General features: G+C 34.9%; 1 protein-coding gene across 5 annotated transcripts in view; it reads left to right on the top strand.

Moving 5' to 3' along the window:
• Window positions 1-18,460, top strand: part of LOC150108301 (sodium- and chloride-dependent GABA transporter 1-like) — a 213,845-nt gene that overhangs the window by 119,267 nt on the left and 76,118 nt on the right. For all 5 annotated transcript variants that reach the window (XM_090390687.1, XM_090390691.1, XM_090390689.1 and 2 more), the window contains 2 exons: window positions 6,320-6,454; window positions 12,957-13,060. In XM_090390687.1, coding sequence (XP_090246813.1) covers window positions 6,320-6,454; window positions 12,957-13,060 — 239 coding nt within the window. The remainder of the gene's footprint in view (window positions 1-6,319; window positions 6,455-12,956; window positions 13,061-18,460) is intronic.

Below are 18,460 nucleotides of genomic sequence, written 5' to 3'. Positions count from 1 at the left end.
CATTACCACTGCTCTCAAATTTTGCATTATGTTACAATCACAAGGATGGAATACTTTAATGAACTGCTCATTGAATACCTCTACTATATCCTCCTCAGTGTTTATCATTCTCCCATTATCACTGACTAACATCATCCTTCCATAATCATTCTTCTTTCTACTGGCCACATATTGAAAATATTATCTAAAAGGATTTTGCAATAATCTATGATAATTGACCACATCTCAGAATAAGATGGATTGTGCTGACCACCTGCCCTATCTAGACCTAGTCCACTGAGAATACTGAAAATGTGTGCTCAAAAACAATACTCAGTGACAGTTATTATTTTATCTTTCATTTAAGTGATATTATCATTTTACTTAATGTATAATGTGATTCTGATATCATCATGTTACAGACAACACTATACATTACAAAATATCTTTTGTGCACAATGATTTGTTTAAAGAGTCTGTTTGCTTTTTATCAAAAAGCAAACAAGGCTTTATTAATAGATCAGTTACATCAAACCAAAAAGCAGTTCTTTTCAAATGCTCAAAGTATAGAGCTTGAAAACACCTTAAAAACATTCTTAGTCAGGATCATTTTGATTTAATATCTGGTATTTTGCTATTTCATATCTGATATTCCATAGACCTGACACTGACTTAGTAAACCTTCTCTGGATCCTCTCCAATACATCCTCTTCTCCTTCAAAACCAGGCCACCTACTGTGCACAGTAGTCCATATGTGGACAGATTTGGTCATTTTCAGAAGGATGAAATGATTTGTAAAGGATTCAGAGCTGACAAAACTAAGGTGGTATAGAATGATGTATGGAATGTTGAGTATGAATACAGATTGAGGAAATACAATTTCTGGGTCTAGTGGGTAGGAGGGGGATATGATTCAGATATACATAAGTTGATAAGGGATTATTACCAGATTAATATGAATGAGATTTTTCATAGAATGGGGAGGAAGACAGGAGGAGAACAAGAGGCCATCTCTGGAAGCTGTATACGGGGAGAGAGAGAGAAATATGATTGGAGTGCACTGCCTGATGAAACCACCATCATACTCAAAAGCCTACTTATGGTACATTATATATATTAATGTACTATAGGCTAATAGCCTTTTGTGGATGAAATTTACACAAAAGTGACTAGAATCAAACCAAAAAAGAGGCTAAAAGGCCTGACTTTTTTTTTATTGGTAGGCTACTTGTTTCTGACTCTTCACTGTCAAAGTATAAATAAATAAATGAATACATATTTATATATGAATGATTTATCAGTATATTTAAATAAACAATTATAAATATTTATAAGTGAACATATACAAAGATAACTGTATTATTATTCTGCAATTTCCATAGAATCCGAGACTCACCACAGGATGTATAATTAAGATTCTGCTATGCTTCTCAGATACGTACTTGCCACTCTGTCGAGCAATAACTCACTAACTTTTCTAACACTTTAACCTCAACCTGACATATAGATTGGTTTTTAATTCAAACCCTTAGTCTTATCACCTCCTTATGAATCAGAATAATTTTGTCCTCTTTCTACTCTTTTGGAACTTGGTGCAATCTCAAGATTCATATTAAAAATGCATGTTATTTCCTGGAACATCCCTCTAAACATCATATTATCATATATCATATTATCATGTGATAATCAAGTCCTGCAGCTTTATTAACATCAAGTTTACTCAATTCTTCGTATACCTCCTGCTTACTCACTGTCAGTACCTCTTCCCTTTCTACTGCATTCATGTTCTGTATGATTTCACATTCACAAGGATGAAATATCTTCATGACTTTCTCATTTAATATTTAAACTATATCTTCTGCAGTGGTTATCATTTTACCATTTTCACTGATCAATATCATCCTTCTATAATGATTATTTTTTCTACTGCTACAAATCAAAAGAACTCCCAGGAAGTTTTTGGCCTCATTAGCTAACTTCTGCTCATTGTGCACTTTTGCTACCTTTACCAAGTGAGTCATCTTCCTTGCCTGCCTACCATCTTCCATGCAGCTGATTATTACCACACTCATCTTGAGCTACCTCCATAATGCATCCATCTCTTCCAGATTATATATTCAGCCAGTCAGCAGAAGATGTGGTCACTGGAATTGAATGTGATGGGTACAGTATTTTCAGGGAGGATAGAGAAGATAGAACAGGAGGAGGAGTACTGTTGATGATAGCTGATGTGTTGCAGCCAAAGAAAGTAGTATATCATGATGATAGACATGTGAATGAGAGTTCATTCGAGGCAGTCTGGTGCGAAATAGTGACCAATGCAACCAAATATACAGTTGGATGCTGCTATAGGCCAGGGAGTACGGGGGGAGATATTGAATTCATGCATCAGCAACTTAGTGCAATGAGTGAAGGCTTAGTGATTATTATGGGGGATTTTAATTATGGTGATATCAATTGGAAGGAGGAAATATCACGTAGCAAAAAGGAAATGGAGTTCATACATCTTCTACGAGATAATTACTTGAAACAGCACGTAACTGAAGGGACACGTGGTGTGAGAGTGTTGGACCTGGTTATTGGTTCAGAGGTTATATGCATAAGTAAGGTGTCCTCGTTACCTCCAGTTGGTGAAAGCGATCATGTGGTATTGACTTGGGAGGTTGCAAAATCTGTGGATTTTTCTATTAAGAAGGGGTATGTACGGAACTACAGGTTAGGCAATTATAACAAGCTTCGGAGTGAGCTTGCAGCCATCCCATGGCAGAACATATTGCAAGGGAAAGATGTTAGCAGTGCTTGGGATAAAATCAGCGGGTATCTGAGGAAAGCAATATCAGATTGTGTGTCCCCATGGTCAGGAGGTCAAACAAGGCAGGCATTAGATGGATGAGCAGTAGTATCAAGCTTGAACTGCAAAAAAAGAAAATGTTATGGAGAATTTACAAGGAGAAAGGCGATCAGGACACCCATGAGCAGTACAAGGCTCAAGCTAGGAAGGTTACCAGCATAGTAAGAAAAGCTAAATCAGATTATGAGAAGACCTTAGCCAAAGAGATCAAGGGTAATCCCAAAGAGTTCTTCCGCTATGTGGCAAGTAAGAGGAAGAATGACTTCGGAAGGATAACCTTAGTGGGTGCTGATGGTATTGAGGTGACAAAATCAGATGTAATAGTCGAGTTACTGAGTGATCACTTTTCAAAAGTCTATCACCCAAGTGAGGATATCTCTATACCTAAAGTAATACCTAATGTGAGAATTGAAGCTAAAGAATCAGAGGTATTAAATATATTGCAAAACTTAAATGCAAACACTGCGGTAGGCTTAGATGGAATATCAGCTCGGGTGTTGCGTGAATGTGCAAATGAATTGTCAACCCCTCTTACCTGGATATTTAATTCAAGTTTGAACTCTGGTATGGTCCCTAGGGAGTGGAAGTTAGGCAAAGTGGTTCCTTTGCATAAGGGTGGCTCTAAAACTGCGGTATTGAATTACAGACCAATCACCATCTCAGGAGTAGTGGTAAAAGTATTGGAAAAGTTGGTTAAAGACAAAATTCAAGAATGGGTGGATCAGGATATGATACTCTATAGAGGCCAACATGGTTTTGTTAAAGGTAGATCCTGCCTTAGCAATCTATTAACTATTCATAATAGAATAACATCTGAGTTGGACAAAGGAACTGGCTACACAGTGGTACTTCTGGATTTTGCTAAGGCTTTTGACAGGATACCCCATAGAACACTGTTACGCAAATTGGAGCAGATGGGAATGGATATTAAATTGGTGATATGGATAGGAGAATGGCTCAGGGAGAGATACCATAAGGTGGTGTATGGAGGAGCCGAGTCCAGAATGAGGCAGGTGACCAGTGGTGTGCTTGGGCCAATGTTGTTTAATTTGTATATAAATGATATAGGAAATGGCTTAAAGGGAGATATTCAGTTGTTTGCCGATGATGCAAAGTTGTGTAGTGCAATAAAAAATCAAGCTGATGTTGAAAGTTTGCAGGAGGATTTAAATAAGCTGGTAAAATGGGCAAAAGAAAATGGATGTCAGTTCAATGTGGAAAAGTGTAAAGTCATGCATTTTGGGATTAAAAGATTACCAGCTGTGTACTACATCGATGGAAAGGTACTCCAAGAGATTGATGAGGCTAGGGACTTAGGGGTATTGGTAGATAGGGAGATGAAGTTCAGAGGACACATTGCTAAGGTGTCCAAGATTGCACATAGGATTACTTGGTTGTTGAGGAACACACTGACATCCAGAGATAAAGAGGTTATTATTCCCCTTTATAAAGCATTGATACTTCCACATTTGGATTACTGTGCTCAGGTCTGGTCACCTGGATTCCTTGGAGATGAGGAGGCTGTGGAGAGGGTTCAGAGAAGAGTGACCAAGTTGGTGAGTGATATAAAAAATGCTCCCTACATTGATAGATTGAGAGCTTGTGGATTGCAGAAATTGGTTGATAGATGAAGAAGAGGGGATATGATAGAAACATTCAAATTACTAAAAGGTTTTTATAGGATTGATGCAGGGGAAATGTTTCAGCTGTGTGATAGTGATGGAAGAACAAGAGGTCATCTCTGGAAATTAAAGAAGAGTGTGGTTAACAAAGGTGTCAGAACAAGGTTTTTTGCCTGGAGGGTGGTGAATGAGTGGAATTCATTGCCTGACTTAGTTGTGAGCTCTTCGTCTGTAAATGAATTCAAGAAGAGATATGACAGATATTGTTTTGCTAGTTTGGGTCTCCTGTGATGAGTCTACTGACTCCATGGAGATACCCGTAATAATAATAATAATAAATAATAATAATAATAATAATAATTACATGTCTTACCTCTTCATTCATTCATTTCACAGAGTACCTTCTTTAACTTATGACTTTTGGAATACATTAAGACATTACCCTTGCCAGATAGTTTTGAGTAGGATACCAGCAAAATTGATCTCCTTTCCATCCAATTCCTCATTCATTTGTATAACTGCAAACTGCCCACTGAGTTTGTCATCATAATCACTGGCCTTATAGCTCCATGTATATCCCTTTCTCACAGAAGCCCTCTCATATAGCTGGCCACCACCGAGTATGATTACTTCATAGTCACTCTCAACAGCTAGTTACAGATCTGACACCATTCATAATAATATCCTCTGTTCCTCTGTTATGTACTACCAGGTAATTGTCTCTCAAAAATTTGAGACATTCATTTTCTTTGTCCCCATATGCCATCTCTTCATTCCACTCTATATTATCATAATTAAAATCACTCATAATAATCACCCTTTTCTTATTTGCCCATCCATTTCCTTCTCACTGTCCTCCTCATTACCATGTCTCTAGCAACACCTAGCTAAATATTTCATCCTGTTTGCCTCTACCTCATACCATACTGCCTCAAAACCACTTCCACTATTTGTCTCTTGCATCTCCACCTTGGGGGCATAACTCCTCTGCTACCATTAACACTACTTATCCTTCTCTTTTTTTTCCCTGTCTATCTTCACAAAAAAAAAAAAACATCACATCCCTCTATCTTTATTCTTGTCAAGATGTCATCCTCATTCAACTACATCTCACCTATTACAACAATTTTTTGGGGAAATTAACTTTGGGGAAATTGGGCATAATTAACTCAATTAATGCAACAGTTTCATTCCCCTTAGTGTGAATGCTGCTGGCATTTGTAAGCAAACACAATAGCTCATTTCTGGTTCTGTAACAAGCTCCACTGACATCACTTCTCAGATATGATGCGACTCCTTCCTGCATGTCTTTGTTCTGGCCATTCCTCTCTGTCACCACCTTTCTCAACAACATTCTGTGTCTCTGTCCACCCTGATTCCCCTTCTATTTTCTTGTTTGTCTTATGTTCCTGTTCTCTCATTCCCTTCATTCAACCCTTCACTTCTTAGAGAATGAAAAGGATAGAGTGTTTTTTTTTTAATTTATACACATATATTTACTGTTGATCTGTCTCTACAAATTATTATTATTACTACATGACACCTTGAGGGAGTCCAAAGGCTCATCGAGGGAGAGCACCTATTCTACAGCTCTGTCTCTACCACTCAATCCACCAACAAACCGCAACTACACCAATGCCATCTACCACCCACCACTACTATTTTCACAGACAAACATCCATGTCCACAGCGGGATGCGAACACACAGCCTTTTGGCTGGAGAGCCAAAAGGCTGTGGATTCGAAAATTCTGCTATTTATATTGCAACTTAAATACTGCTAATTATATTTAACATTCTAGTATAGTATAAACATAGTTATAAATAATTATTGTTATATGTGTATTGATAATTTTAACACCTTTCAGATCATCTGGTTTACAGCACTTTTTCCATATGTTATATTAACTGTTCTTTTCATACGTGGGGTTACTTTGGAAGGTGCCTCAGCTGGAATTCTTTATTATGTAACTCCTGTTTGGGAAAAACTTTTAGAACCAAAGGTATGTACCAGTTTAACTGTATATATCAATTTATATACCAGTTTCAAAAATTATACATATAAAACTATGTAGGATACAAAATTTTGATGCAGTTTTATCTAATGATGACATATTAAAAAAAAACTGTGAATCAGGTATGGCATTTGTCATGATTTTGCTATGCTTTAATGGATTTACAGAACACGATTGATACAAAAGAAAACTAATGCCAATATTTCACCTCTAATGACTAAGGCATTCTCATAGAGATTCACAGTCAGTGGCACACAACAACAAAGAAATGAATAGATGAATGAATGAATGCACCCTCTGATGTATCCAAGGTGCTCAGTTTGTTGTGGTTTATGATGGAGGATGACTGCCTCCCAAATCAGGGTATAGGAATGGTATTAAATGTTGTTGTAAGGCCACAAAGACAAGTACTTTTTTCTGTATTTACACTCATTCAAATTAGAATTCACAAAAATGCAGAACATTTATCTTGCAAGATGGATTGCCTCAAGGATCTGTCCTCTTCCCAGCTCTTTCAATCTGTACACAAGTGACATCCCCTCCAGCAGCCAGTCTATAAATGCTAACACCATAGCAATCATCACCCAAGCCAATACCTTTCAAGGCCTTGAGGAAACACTAAGCAAAGATCTGAGCTCACTGAAAAACTACTTTGAAACACGAAGACTCCCCTAATCCTGGCAAAATTTTTGTTTCAGCTTTCCACCTAAATAATCATGCAGTGCAAAGAAACTAAATATAAAATTCTGAAACAAGGCTCTAATCCTTGCTACTTTAGTGTCACACTTGATCACAACTTAACATATCGACAACATTTGGAAAAAAATTAAGTTAAAGATAAAGATATTTGCCAGGAACATCATAAATAAGCTCACAGGCATGACTTGAGGTTGTAATACCTCAACTCTTTGAACAACAGCTGGTCTACCCAGTGGCAGAGTATTGCTTACCAGTTTGGAGCTGAAGTTACCACACAACTGTGTGTCCACAAGAGTTGTGTGGTAACTTCAGCTTAACAATGAGAACCATCTCTGGTATAGTCCGACCACAGAAGTGAGAGCTCTTATTGGCAGACTGCCAAGAAGAGTCAGTTTATGCTGAAGGGGAAAACAAATAAGGCAATGTATGAATTGGTCACAAACACGCGAAATCACGTGCTTTATATGTAAAATTTTCCAACTGTTATACAAGCAAAATAGTTACCACATTAAAAACTACAAGATCATAAAAGAGAAGTTAATTTTCCGATAATAAACACTCATCCCACAATACGGATTGATTACCCTATTATTGGAAGGGATTCTCCTTCTTTTGACATGCGCAGAAGTATCAAAAGGTCTCGTATCTGTGGGCGTACTATACCTTAATATCAACTCCTCTTCCATAGTTGCCTGTTGTTTCCCACATCACTCCTCCATGCTTCAAAAGATAAGAGGGTTATCATCAAAGAAATAGATAAAATCAGAAATAACATGAATCTTCCTACATCTCAAGATATCTCTCCACCTCTAGTTTGCTGCCTTACCTCCATATCTTCCATTTGACTTGTGGAAATACCAGATGATGGTCCAGGACTGGCGGAGAAGACTCTGGAATGAACTACAAACTACAAGTACCTGATCACAGATCCAACTAGCAAACCTCCAGAATTCAATTGTCCATGTACTACATCTGTGGAGAATGTCAGTCACCCTTTTACAGATGTGGTGCTGTGCAGACTATGCATCATATCACTACTGATGATTACCCCATATACTTCTTCCCTGCAAGCTTTAGGAACTTGCATTTACTCCCAGATGGTGCCATCAATTGGGTAACTGAACTGTCAACCTGTATGTAGTTTTGCTCATTGATTTCTTGTATTTTTACCCATATGCTAAATAAATAAATTTAGCATATGAGTAAAAATGTAGATGTTTTTTATCTTTTCTCATGCTGATCGTTTGAATTATCTGTAATAATCAAGTTTCACAGCAGTGGACCTGAAAATGAATAGATCTTTGGGGAGAAATATGGGGGAATAAATTTGAATGCTGGCTTCTTATAAATGCTTCTTCTTTTTTCTTTTTCCCAAATCCTTTGAAAAACAGATGCAAAGGACTTCCTCTGTTTTGGAGGGATCTATAAGTTCTCCCTATATCCCCCCCCCCTGCAACTTATTATAGGGGCTTATTATAATCTCTTTATTTTTATAGGATTGTATCCATATATAGTAATTCATTTTGAAATATATTGATATGGAATGCAATCTAATCAATTCATGATTAGATTGCATCATACGAATGTGTGTATGTGTGTGTGTGTATTGGGAGTGAGAGATAATTTCAGTTTGGATTAGATAATACTTAAAACTACTTCTGTGGAGAAGCCGAGTTTCATCCCACAGAATATTGCAATGGTTAGTATCAATGCTTATGCTGTGCCAGACCAGACTTTTGAGGTTTTAGATATTAGCTAAGTATTGATATGTATATAGCAGTATATAGATATGCTCATCAGATACTGCTGGACTTTGCTAAGGCCTTTGACAGGATATCACATGGAATTCTAATCAGTAAACTGCAGCACATTGGGATGGATATAGGGTTGGTGAGATGGATAGATGGAGAGATATCAGAGAGTAGTTTATTCAGGAGTAGAGCCCAAAAGAAGGCCTGTGATTAGTGGTGTGCTGCAGGGTTCTGTTCTTGGACCACTGCTATTTAATTTGTTCATTAATGTTATAGGAAAGGATCTGAGAGAAACTGTTCATTTATTTGCCAATGATGCAAAGTTGGGTAGAGAAATAGTGAATACACATGATGTCAAAATTTTGCAGGATGATTTGGATAGATTGGCAGACTTGGCTAAGGAGAATGGATGTCAGTTTAATGTGGCAAAGTGCAAGGTTATGCATTTTGGGGTGAAAAGATTAGCAGCAGTATACCACATTGGTGGAACTTTACTCCAGGAAATTGATGAAGCCAGAGATTTGGGAGTGTTGGTGGATAGGGAATTGAAGTTTGGGAGACACATAGCAAAAGTGGCTAAATCAGATCACTTGGTTACTTAAGAATACTTTGACTAGCAGAGACAAGCAGGTTATTTTTCCTCTTTATCAAGACTTGATAAGACTGCATCTTGACTATTGTGCCCAGATCTGGGCACCAGGGTTTCTTCTTGATGGGGAGGAAGTAGAGAGGATCCAGAGGTGAGTAACCAAGATGGTAGCTGGTCTATGGAATGAACCTTATGAGAACAGGTTGAAGATCTGTGGGTTGCAGAAATTGGTTGATAGGCAGAAAAGGGTGATATGATTGATACATTCAAATTACTGAGGGATTTTTTACAAGATTAATTCAGAGGAAATTTTTCCGAACAGATCTGGTGGTGGGAGAACTAGGGGCCATCCATGGAAACTGAGTAAGAGGGTAGTTTGCAAAGGTGTTAGAACTATGTTTTTTACTTGGAGAATGGTGATTGAGTGGAATAAGCTTCCAAAGTCTGTTGTGGGTGCCATGATTGTGAATGAGTTCAAAGCAAAGTATGATAGATACTGTATGAATGCTGAATAGTTCTTGATATGATGTTTAGGCCTCCTTCGATGAGTGTAAGGACTCCATGGAGTTGCCCATAATAATAATAATCTCCATAACCAATTTCTTTTCATACTATGAAATATATAAAGCCTGCACTTTATATATTTCGTAGCTCCTCCCAATCTTGTTCTTATGATATTCCTTCAACAACATCTTCTTTTTTATAGATCTCTTGCTTAATAAGGTTGCATATTCATTTCATTCCAATGCTATTTGTTCTTCAAACTTTAGGAATACATTCAGATATTGTCTCATTTAAGAAGGAACTTAAGATCAAAGAGTGTAAGATTTGTTCCTAACTTCAGGAGTCTTTTTCAAAGATCCCATGCATTGCTGATAGTCTTCCTATTCAGTAACTGATACCATGGACCAAATATGGTATTCTCCTGAGTTTGTCATCATTTCCAGCTTTGTAGTTCAACCAAATTATTGCCAAATTACTCTGATAGTACCTATCAGAGTAATTTGGCAATGCATATTGTCATCCTCTGCAACTGAACCATATGTTCTAATTGGAACATGTAGTTAGCTACTTTTCAGACAATATGGCATGATCACCGTCGCCAACTGGTGGTAAAATAGTCATATTCTTAACAGAGACTCCTGAAGTTAGGAACAAATCTCACCTTGAGTTCCTTCTTTCACATGCTATTTGATAAAGTTGTCTTGCACCAACTCAATAAATTCTGCATTATTCTTATCATGAGATTTCTCCTCTACTCAATCATGTTTGCATAACCAAAGACACTCATAATGATCACTTGTTTAGTACCTATCAGAGTAATTTGGCGACGCATTTCATCATCCCCTGCAACTGAACCACCTGGTCTGTAGCAACACCCCACCATATATTTCATTCTGTTGGTCTCCACTTGATCCCAGATAGCTTCAAACTCACTGCTACATGGGACATTACCATTAGTGCGTTTTTATCCTAACTGGACTCAAGTCATCTGATATCATTAGTAGTCCTCCCTCTCCTCTTCTGTCACTTCTAAAAATACCATACCCTTTACACTCAATCCCAGTTACATCTGATTCTGATATTGGCCTGGTCAGAAGGTTGAATTCCAGATGATTGGAGTAGAGCACTCATGATACCCATCTGTAAAATGGGAAATAAAACCAAATGTGAGAAATACAGAAAAATGTTCCAGGTTGATTTATATAAGTGTATTTGAGAAGAGACTGAGAAAATTGTGGAACAGAAACTTTTAGACTAAATAGGGATTCTCAATATAAGGTTTTTAATTTAAAACCAATAGTTGAGAACTCATGGGTATAACAAGAATCTATATTTAAGTTTGTAAATCTGGAGAAGATGATGCATGATAATGTGTCAAGAGAAGAGCTGTTCAAAATGATACAATTATATTGGGTAAATAGGACATTATACAGAACAATATGGAGTTTATATTGTAGTTGTAAATTAGCAGTTAGAATTTAGGGAAGTACAAGAAGATTGTTTGATGCAAAATCAGGTGCAAAACATGCATGCTATCTTTACTAATATTCTTCATCTAACTGGATCACATTATGAAGAAAAGTGTCATTAAACCTGATATCAAAATCAGAGAGAGAGAGAGAGATGAAGTTAGCACTTTACTAAATAAATCCAGTACAAGTCTTCAAGACTTTATTTAAATTGAATAAATGCTTTAACATGTTTAGTATTAAAATTGTCAATAAAAATATGAAAATTATGAAAAGTAGCAGGAAGATGGGGAAAACTCATGCACTATCAACTGCATTGTCAATGGAGAACTTGTAGAACAGCTAAAATATTTGAACTGTTTAGGCATAATTTTTAGTGTAAATGATAAAGCAAGTTGAATAAATGTATATGGAATAAGAGAGAAATTAGCCAAAATGCTAAATTATCAGTATACAAGACAGTGTTCAAACCAGTTTTAATATGTAAATCTAAGAGTTGAGTTAGAAATAAAACAGTTGATCAAAGACTAGGGGCCACCGATATGATATATTATGTCATTTACTGTTTTCCCTTATGTGTTAGCTCAGTGCCTGTCTTAGCCAAGTAAGTTGGCTTTTCGGAAACCTGCTTATAATAGGCAATTAATCCTATGTCAGTAAATTGTGTGTGTATTCCTTATGGGTTTATTTGCCTGTTTTTATTATTATTATTTTCTTAACATCCATGGAGTCACAAGACTCATCATAGTCGTCAATGCTAGTCAATACAAAGTCTGTCATACCACTCCTTAAACTCATGTTATTTATTTTCATGGTATCAATACTGTGAAAATAAATAACATGTACTGTGAACACATAAGCCATGTGTTTGAGACTCCTTAAACTCATTCACCATCTTTTCTTGTGTAGAGGCTTAAGTGCTGTGAGGACATTATGTTGGAGGTTTAATGGATTTTTTACAACACTCAGAAAGAATTAAATTAGAATTTAATACTCCTATATTTCATCCTAGTCACTAGGACATCTATGGGGATTACAAAAACAATTAATGTAACATGCATCATGTAACATCATGCAACAATTAATGTAACATGTGTGCATGTTACATTAATTGTTTTTGTCATCCCCGTAGATGTCCTAGTGACTAGGACGAAATATAGGAGTATTAAATTCTAATTTAATTCTTTCTGAGTGTTGTAAAAAATCCATTAAACCTCCAACATAAAATCATTCACCATCTTCTCAGGCAATGCATTCTATGTTCCTACCAATCTCCATTTTTCAGCATGAAAAGTCCTGATAACAGTTCTTCATATCCTTCAATTATATTTTTTTAAAAGTTAATTGCCTATAAAATAGTATCTATCAAAATTAGTGTATCGTGTTTTTAAAATTATGTTATTAGTGTGTTTTGTTTAAGTAAAAATTAATTAAAAACCAGAATTTTATTTAATTAAAAATTCTTAAAACAATTTCAGGTCTGGGTGGCAGCTGGTACACAGGTGTTTTTTACTTTTGGTATTGGATTTGGATCTGTCATTACTCTTGGAAGCTACAACAAATTTCATCATAACTTTTACAGGTAAATTCATAATATAAATTCAATATTTTTAGTTGATTCATATTCATATGAATTGTTTGCAATATCTTTAGTACTTTTGGTCTATTGAGGTTTACTCTTTCATCTGTTCTCTTCCCCTCTGTATTGTTAAATTGTGAATGAAGCTATGTCATGTAATTTATTTTTTTTCATTCACATTTAACATTACTTATTAAATGTTAATCATGCCTTATATAAAATTATTTATTAGTCCTTAATTGAGAATTACTAATTAAATATTTATTCAAAACTTGACCTATTATTGATTTATAGAATAATAAAATGTATAGAATTTTGTATAACCAAATATATATGGTGTAACGTAAAGTGTTATTTTGTATTTAACTGTATACGTAATCAAAAAGTTGAAGAAGTAGCTTAAATATTTTGTTGTTCTTATTTGTGAAATATTTAATGTTATGTAATCACTCATGTAGTAGTAAGAGAGCATACATTACATTAGCGAAATATTTACGTTTAGTTTATTGTCATGGAGACGCACGCGTAAACAACCACGAGTGGAGTAGAGCGTGGCGTTCGAACGGTAAGGTGGGAGTGAAGGTCATAGATAATATAAAAAAGGTGATAAGGAAGGTCATAGAGAGATAAGACAGAAAGGAAGAGAAGAATTTTTATTAAGCGAGTGAGGAGAGAGTTTTGCGGAACCAAGATTATAAAATCCTCAGGGCAGAAATTTATGAGTATAGTGTTCGGAAGTGAACCAATAAGTAGTGAATCATAAGGTTTAATATTATAAGCGAAATCAGCTGTTGTTATGAAGAAAGGTTAATGTCGTGATCAGATAAAAAGGAAACTGGACAGTCAATGTGAAAATTCTGATTAGTTCCAGTTAATCTGGATTACGATTTTAATTCTATGTTGCCCTAGGAAAAGGTTATATTGATTACTTGGAGAAAAGTGAACAAGAAAAGATATCAGTACCTAATTACTGTTGTTTAGAATAGTGAAGTGCGACTAACAGTAGTACAGTTAAAACTGTGGAGAATTTTTATTATGTGTGTTCCGCTAACGTTAATTAAGTTAATTCATAAGTGCTCTCTCAATAATTTGATGTATTGAAGAATTTGTCTGGTAAGAGTAGTTGTATAAGTTTGTCTATTTTAGCATTAACTGTGATATATCTCTGATGCTCAAAGTCCGGAATATATTTGCTTGGAATATTGCTTACGTAGTTTATTGCCTGCTGTGAATATAAACATTGAGCTGATAGATTTGTGAAGACTGTTTAAATGTGAAGTTTGTTATATAGACTAGAGATAAGAAGATTTGTAATTTGAGACTGTGAATTGTATATGAAAATTAGAACATTGAATTGGCATAATTGACTTAGGAAGATGTGTTAAGTTATTTGTGTAGTTCCATTTTAAAATAGAATTCTTGTATTTGTTAACCATATCATATATTAAATGTTTTATTTTGTTAATCTAAAAGTTGCGTTTGCCTGAATTCCTTTTTATTGCACCGTTCATAAATATTCGAATCTTGCGGAAACCCCAAGTAAAAATGATAATAAATGATTCGGCCTAATGAGATGACTGCTAACTAATTAAGAATTGATCCTACTATTTATATAGACTAATCTAAGAATAGGGTGGCGCAGTATAAATATAAATTTCCCTACTTTTGGATCGGTGATCACTTCGCAATTGGTTATTTTAATTATAAAAGTGACTTGAAACTAGATGGTAAATTAGAACACAACAGAAAAGAGTCGTCACGACAAATGGCGCAGTCGACAGGATGTGATTTAATAGATAGGAATTAAATTTAACAACTATAAGTTAAGAAATTGAATTTAGTTTTGTAATAATAATCGTAGAAATGCTCCCTGAAATTTTAGAAAGTAAATTAAATAAATCACAGTGAACTGGTTATAATCTGGAGTCAGGCAAAGATAAAAGTTTATTTAAAAGTAGAAAGATTGTATTTATTGAGATAGTAATTTATTAATCATTATGGCTGTCACACCAAGCTATGAAATGAATGACAGTGAATTCTTTCGTACGGTAAACCCACAACAGGTTTTTCCCCAATATTCAGGTGAAGAATCAGATGATGTACTATTTTTCTTTACCTATGTTGAAAAACTTAGAGAAATTGCAGGTTGGACTGATTTTCAATTACTAGTGTTAATTAGAAGCAAATTAGTAGGTAAAGCAAAAACATTTTTGCATTCTTCTCCAATACTTCGAGAAACTTTTGAGTATCCTAAATTTAAAGAAACTTTATTGTCTCAATTTTGTAAACTTAGAAGTGTAGGTCCTAACTTGTGGAAATTACAGAAGATTATTCAAAAGGATAAAGAGACTGTTACTGATTTTTACAATCGATTATTAACTTTGGCCAACAGTTTGAATGTTACTGGTGAAGATAAACCTCACTTAGATTGGGCTGTGTTCCAACAATTTAGACAAGGTGTTAGGCAAGAATTAAGAGAAACAGCCTACAAGAAGAAAATTTCTACTTTAGAAGAGTGTCTCAAAAGTGTTAAGGAAAGAGAACAAATACTAGGAGACCTTTATCCCTCAACCAATGCAAGTCTTGTGAATGTTGTGAATAAGACTGATAGTTCATTCAATCAATCAGAAATAGAAAAGAGAAGTAAAGTTGAAGAAGGAAAAGCGAAGAATACTGGAGAAAATTCAAGTAGTGTAAACTACATGACTGAAAGTAAAGAGCAATTGGACATGAAACTGATGACAGAAGTGAAATCCCTAATTCACCAGGAGGTGAATAAGTTAAATCAGCCAATAATGGATAGCCTTAATGAAGTTGTGAGACAGTTATCAGCTATTACTTTGAAATCTCAAGAAAATCAAGACCCCACTACAAATAAAATTGATGAGATGATCAAACACGAAGTTGAAAGACAAAGTCAACCTATTTTAAGTAGTCTAGATAAAGTGATGCGAGGATTAAATGATGTTAGACAACAAATGTCTGCTATTCCTCAATCCAAGACAGAGTCAAAGCAAAGAAATCCTCCTAGGTGTTATAATTGCAACAAAGTTGGACATTATGCCAGGAACTGTTTCCATAACAAGGATAACTACTATAACAACAGATGGAACTCAAAATTTGGATACAAACCCCACAGAAGAAATAATGGAATTCAGAAACACCAGGCACCTAATGAAAGAATGATGACAGTTAGAGGAGAAATCCTAAGTTCTAAGTGTAGTATTTTATTAGATACTGGATGTAATGCTTCAACTATTAGAAAGGACTATCTCCAAAGTATAAGACATAAGTTAAGGAATAACATTACCAAACTTAGACAACTTGTGAGGATTACTTCTCTCTCAGACTCAAACTTTATGGCATATGAAAAGGTTTGAGCTAGAATATACCTGCCAGAATTTGGACTGTATGTGTGGCAAGACCTACTTGTCCCCACTACTTCCAATCTAAGTTCTCACATTATCTTGGGAACAAACTTCCTAGCAAGATATCAATTTTCTTGTGACTTTTCTAAGAAAGAAATAACCCTGATGAACAAAAGGAGATATATCAGAAGAAATGAAATTCATGATTGTGATAAGACTAGATATCAAACAAAACAATTTAGATTGCCACTTGAATCAAGACCATCTACTGAAGAAAAATCAGCTGTGAATCAATCATCTAATAGAGATAGTGGTGATAACTCTCATGTACACATTCAATCTGATACTCCTCTTCTTACTGATGAGCAAAAAGTAGTAGTGACAAAGCCCAAATCAGAAGTTACCACTAATAGTAAACTAAAGGTTGAAGTCAATTTTGATAAAATGTCTAATCTATATCATAGAACAAACCACCAAGTTGTGGGACAACAAAAACTTAATTCTAATAATGGAGAACGTGAATTTAATTCAAAGAAGAGAATCCTATACTACCAACTTGAAAGACATGCAGAATTTGATAATAATAGTAATAAGAGAATTGATGAAAATGTGAAGGAGAATAAAGGCACAAAACATAATAAGGAACCAAGTTTCAGTAAAACTGGGTATTACTTGAGAAATCGAAAAGGAAATATGTAATCCAGTTTTTTTTTAAAGGAGCCTAGTGTAAAAAGAAAAATTTTTCAAAGAAAGGGTGAGCCTATGTTAAATTGTGAATGAAGCTATGTCATGTAATTTATTTTTTTTCATTCACATTTAACATTACTTATTAAATGTTAATCATGCCTTATATAAAATTATTTATTAGTCCTTAATTGAGAATTACTAATTAAATATTTATTCAAAACTTGACCTATTATTGATTTATAGAATAATAAAATGTATAGAATTTTGTATAACCAAATATATATGGTGTAACGTAAAGTGTTATTTTGTATTTAACTGTATACGTAATCAAAAAGTTGAAGAAGTAGCTTAAATATTTTGTTGTTCTTATTTGTGAAATATTTAATGTTATGTAATCACTCATGTAGTAGTAAGAGAGCATACATTACATTAGCGAAATATTTACGTTTAGTTTATTGTCATGGAGACGCACGGGAAACAACCACGAGTGGAGTAGAGCGTGGCGTTCGAACGGTAAGGTGGGAGTGAAGGTCATAGATAATATAAAAAAGGTGATAAGGAAGGTCATAGAGAGATAAGACAGAAAGGAAGAGAAGAATTTTTATTAAGCGAGTGAGGAGAGAGTTTTGCGGAACCAAGATTATAAAATCCTCAGGGCAGAAATTTATGAGTATAGTGTTCGGAAGTGAACCAATAAGTAGTGAATCATAAGGTTTAATATTATAAGCGAAATCAGCTGTTGTTATGAAGAAAGGTTAATGTCGTGATCAGATAAAAAGGAAACTGGACAGTCAATGTGAAAATTCTGATTAGTTCCAGTTAATCTGGATTACGATTTTAATTCTATGTTGCCCTAGGAAAAGGTTATATTGATTACTTGGAGAAAAGTGAACAAGAAAAGATATCAGTACCTAATTACTGTTGTTTAGAATAGTGAAGTGCGACTAACAGTAGTACAGTTAAAACTGTGGAGAATTTTTATTATGTGTGTTCCCTAACGTTAATTAAGTTAATTCATAAGTGCTCTCTCAATAATTTGATGTATTGAAGAATTTGTCTGGTAAGAGTAGTTGTATAAGTTTGTCTATTTTAGCATTAACTGTGATATATCTCTGATGCTCAAAGTCCGGAATATATTTGCTTGGAATATTGCTTACGTAGTTTATTGCCTGCTGTGAATATAAACATTGAGCTGATAGATTTGTGAAGACTGTTTAAATGTGAAGTTTGTTATATAGACTAGAGATAAGAAGATTTGTAATTTGAGACTGTGAATTGTATATGAAAATTAGAACATTGAATTGGCATAACTGACTTAGGAAGATGTGTTAAGTTATTTGTGTAGTTC

The sequence above is a fragment of the Typopeltis vanoorti genome, chromosome 3 (genome assembly GCF_054136105.1).
Source record: "Typopeltis vanoorti isolate ZY-2024b chromosome 3, IOZ_Tvanoo_1.0, whole genome shotgun sequence".
Lineage (NCBI taxonomy): Eukaryota > Metazoa > Arthropoda > Arachnida > Uropygi > Thelyphonidae > Typopeltis > Typopeltis vanoorti.
Note: the sequence above shows the minus strand (reverse complement) of the source record. Positions and strands in the feature narration are given on the sequence as shown.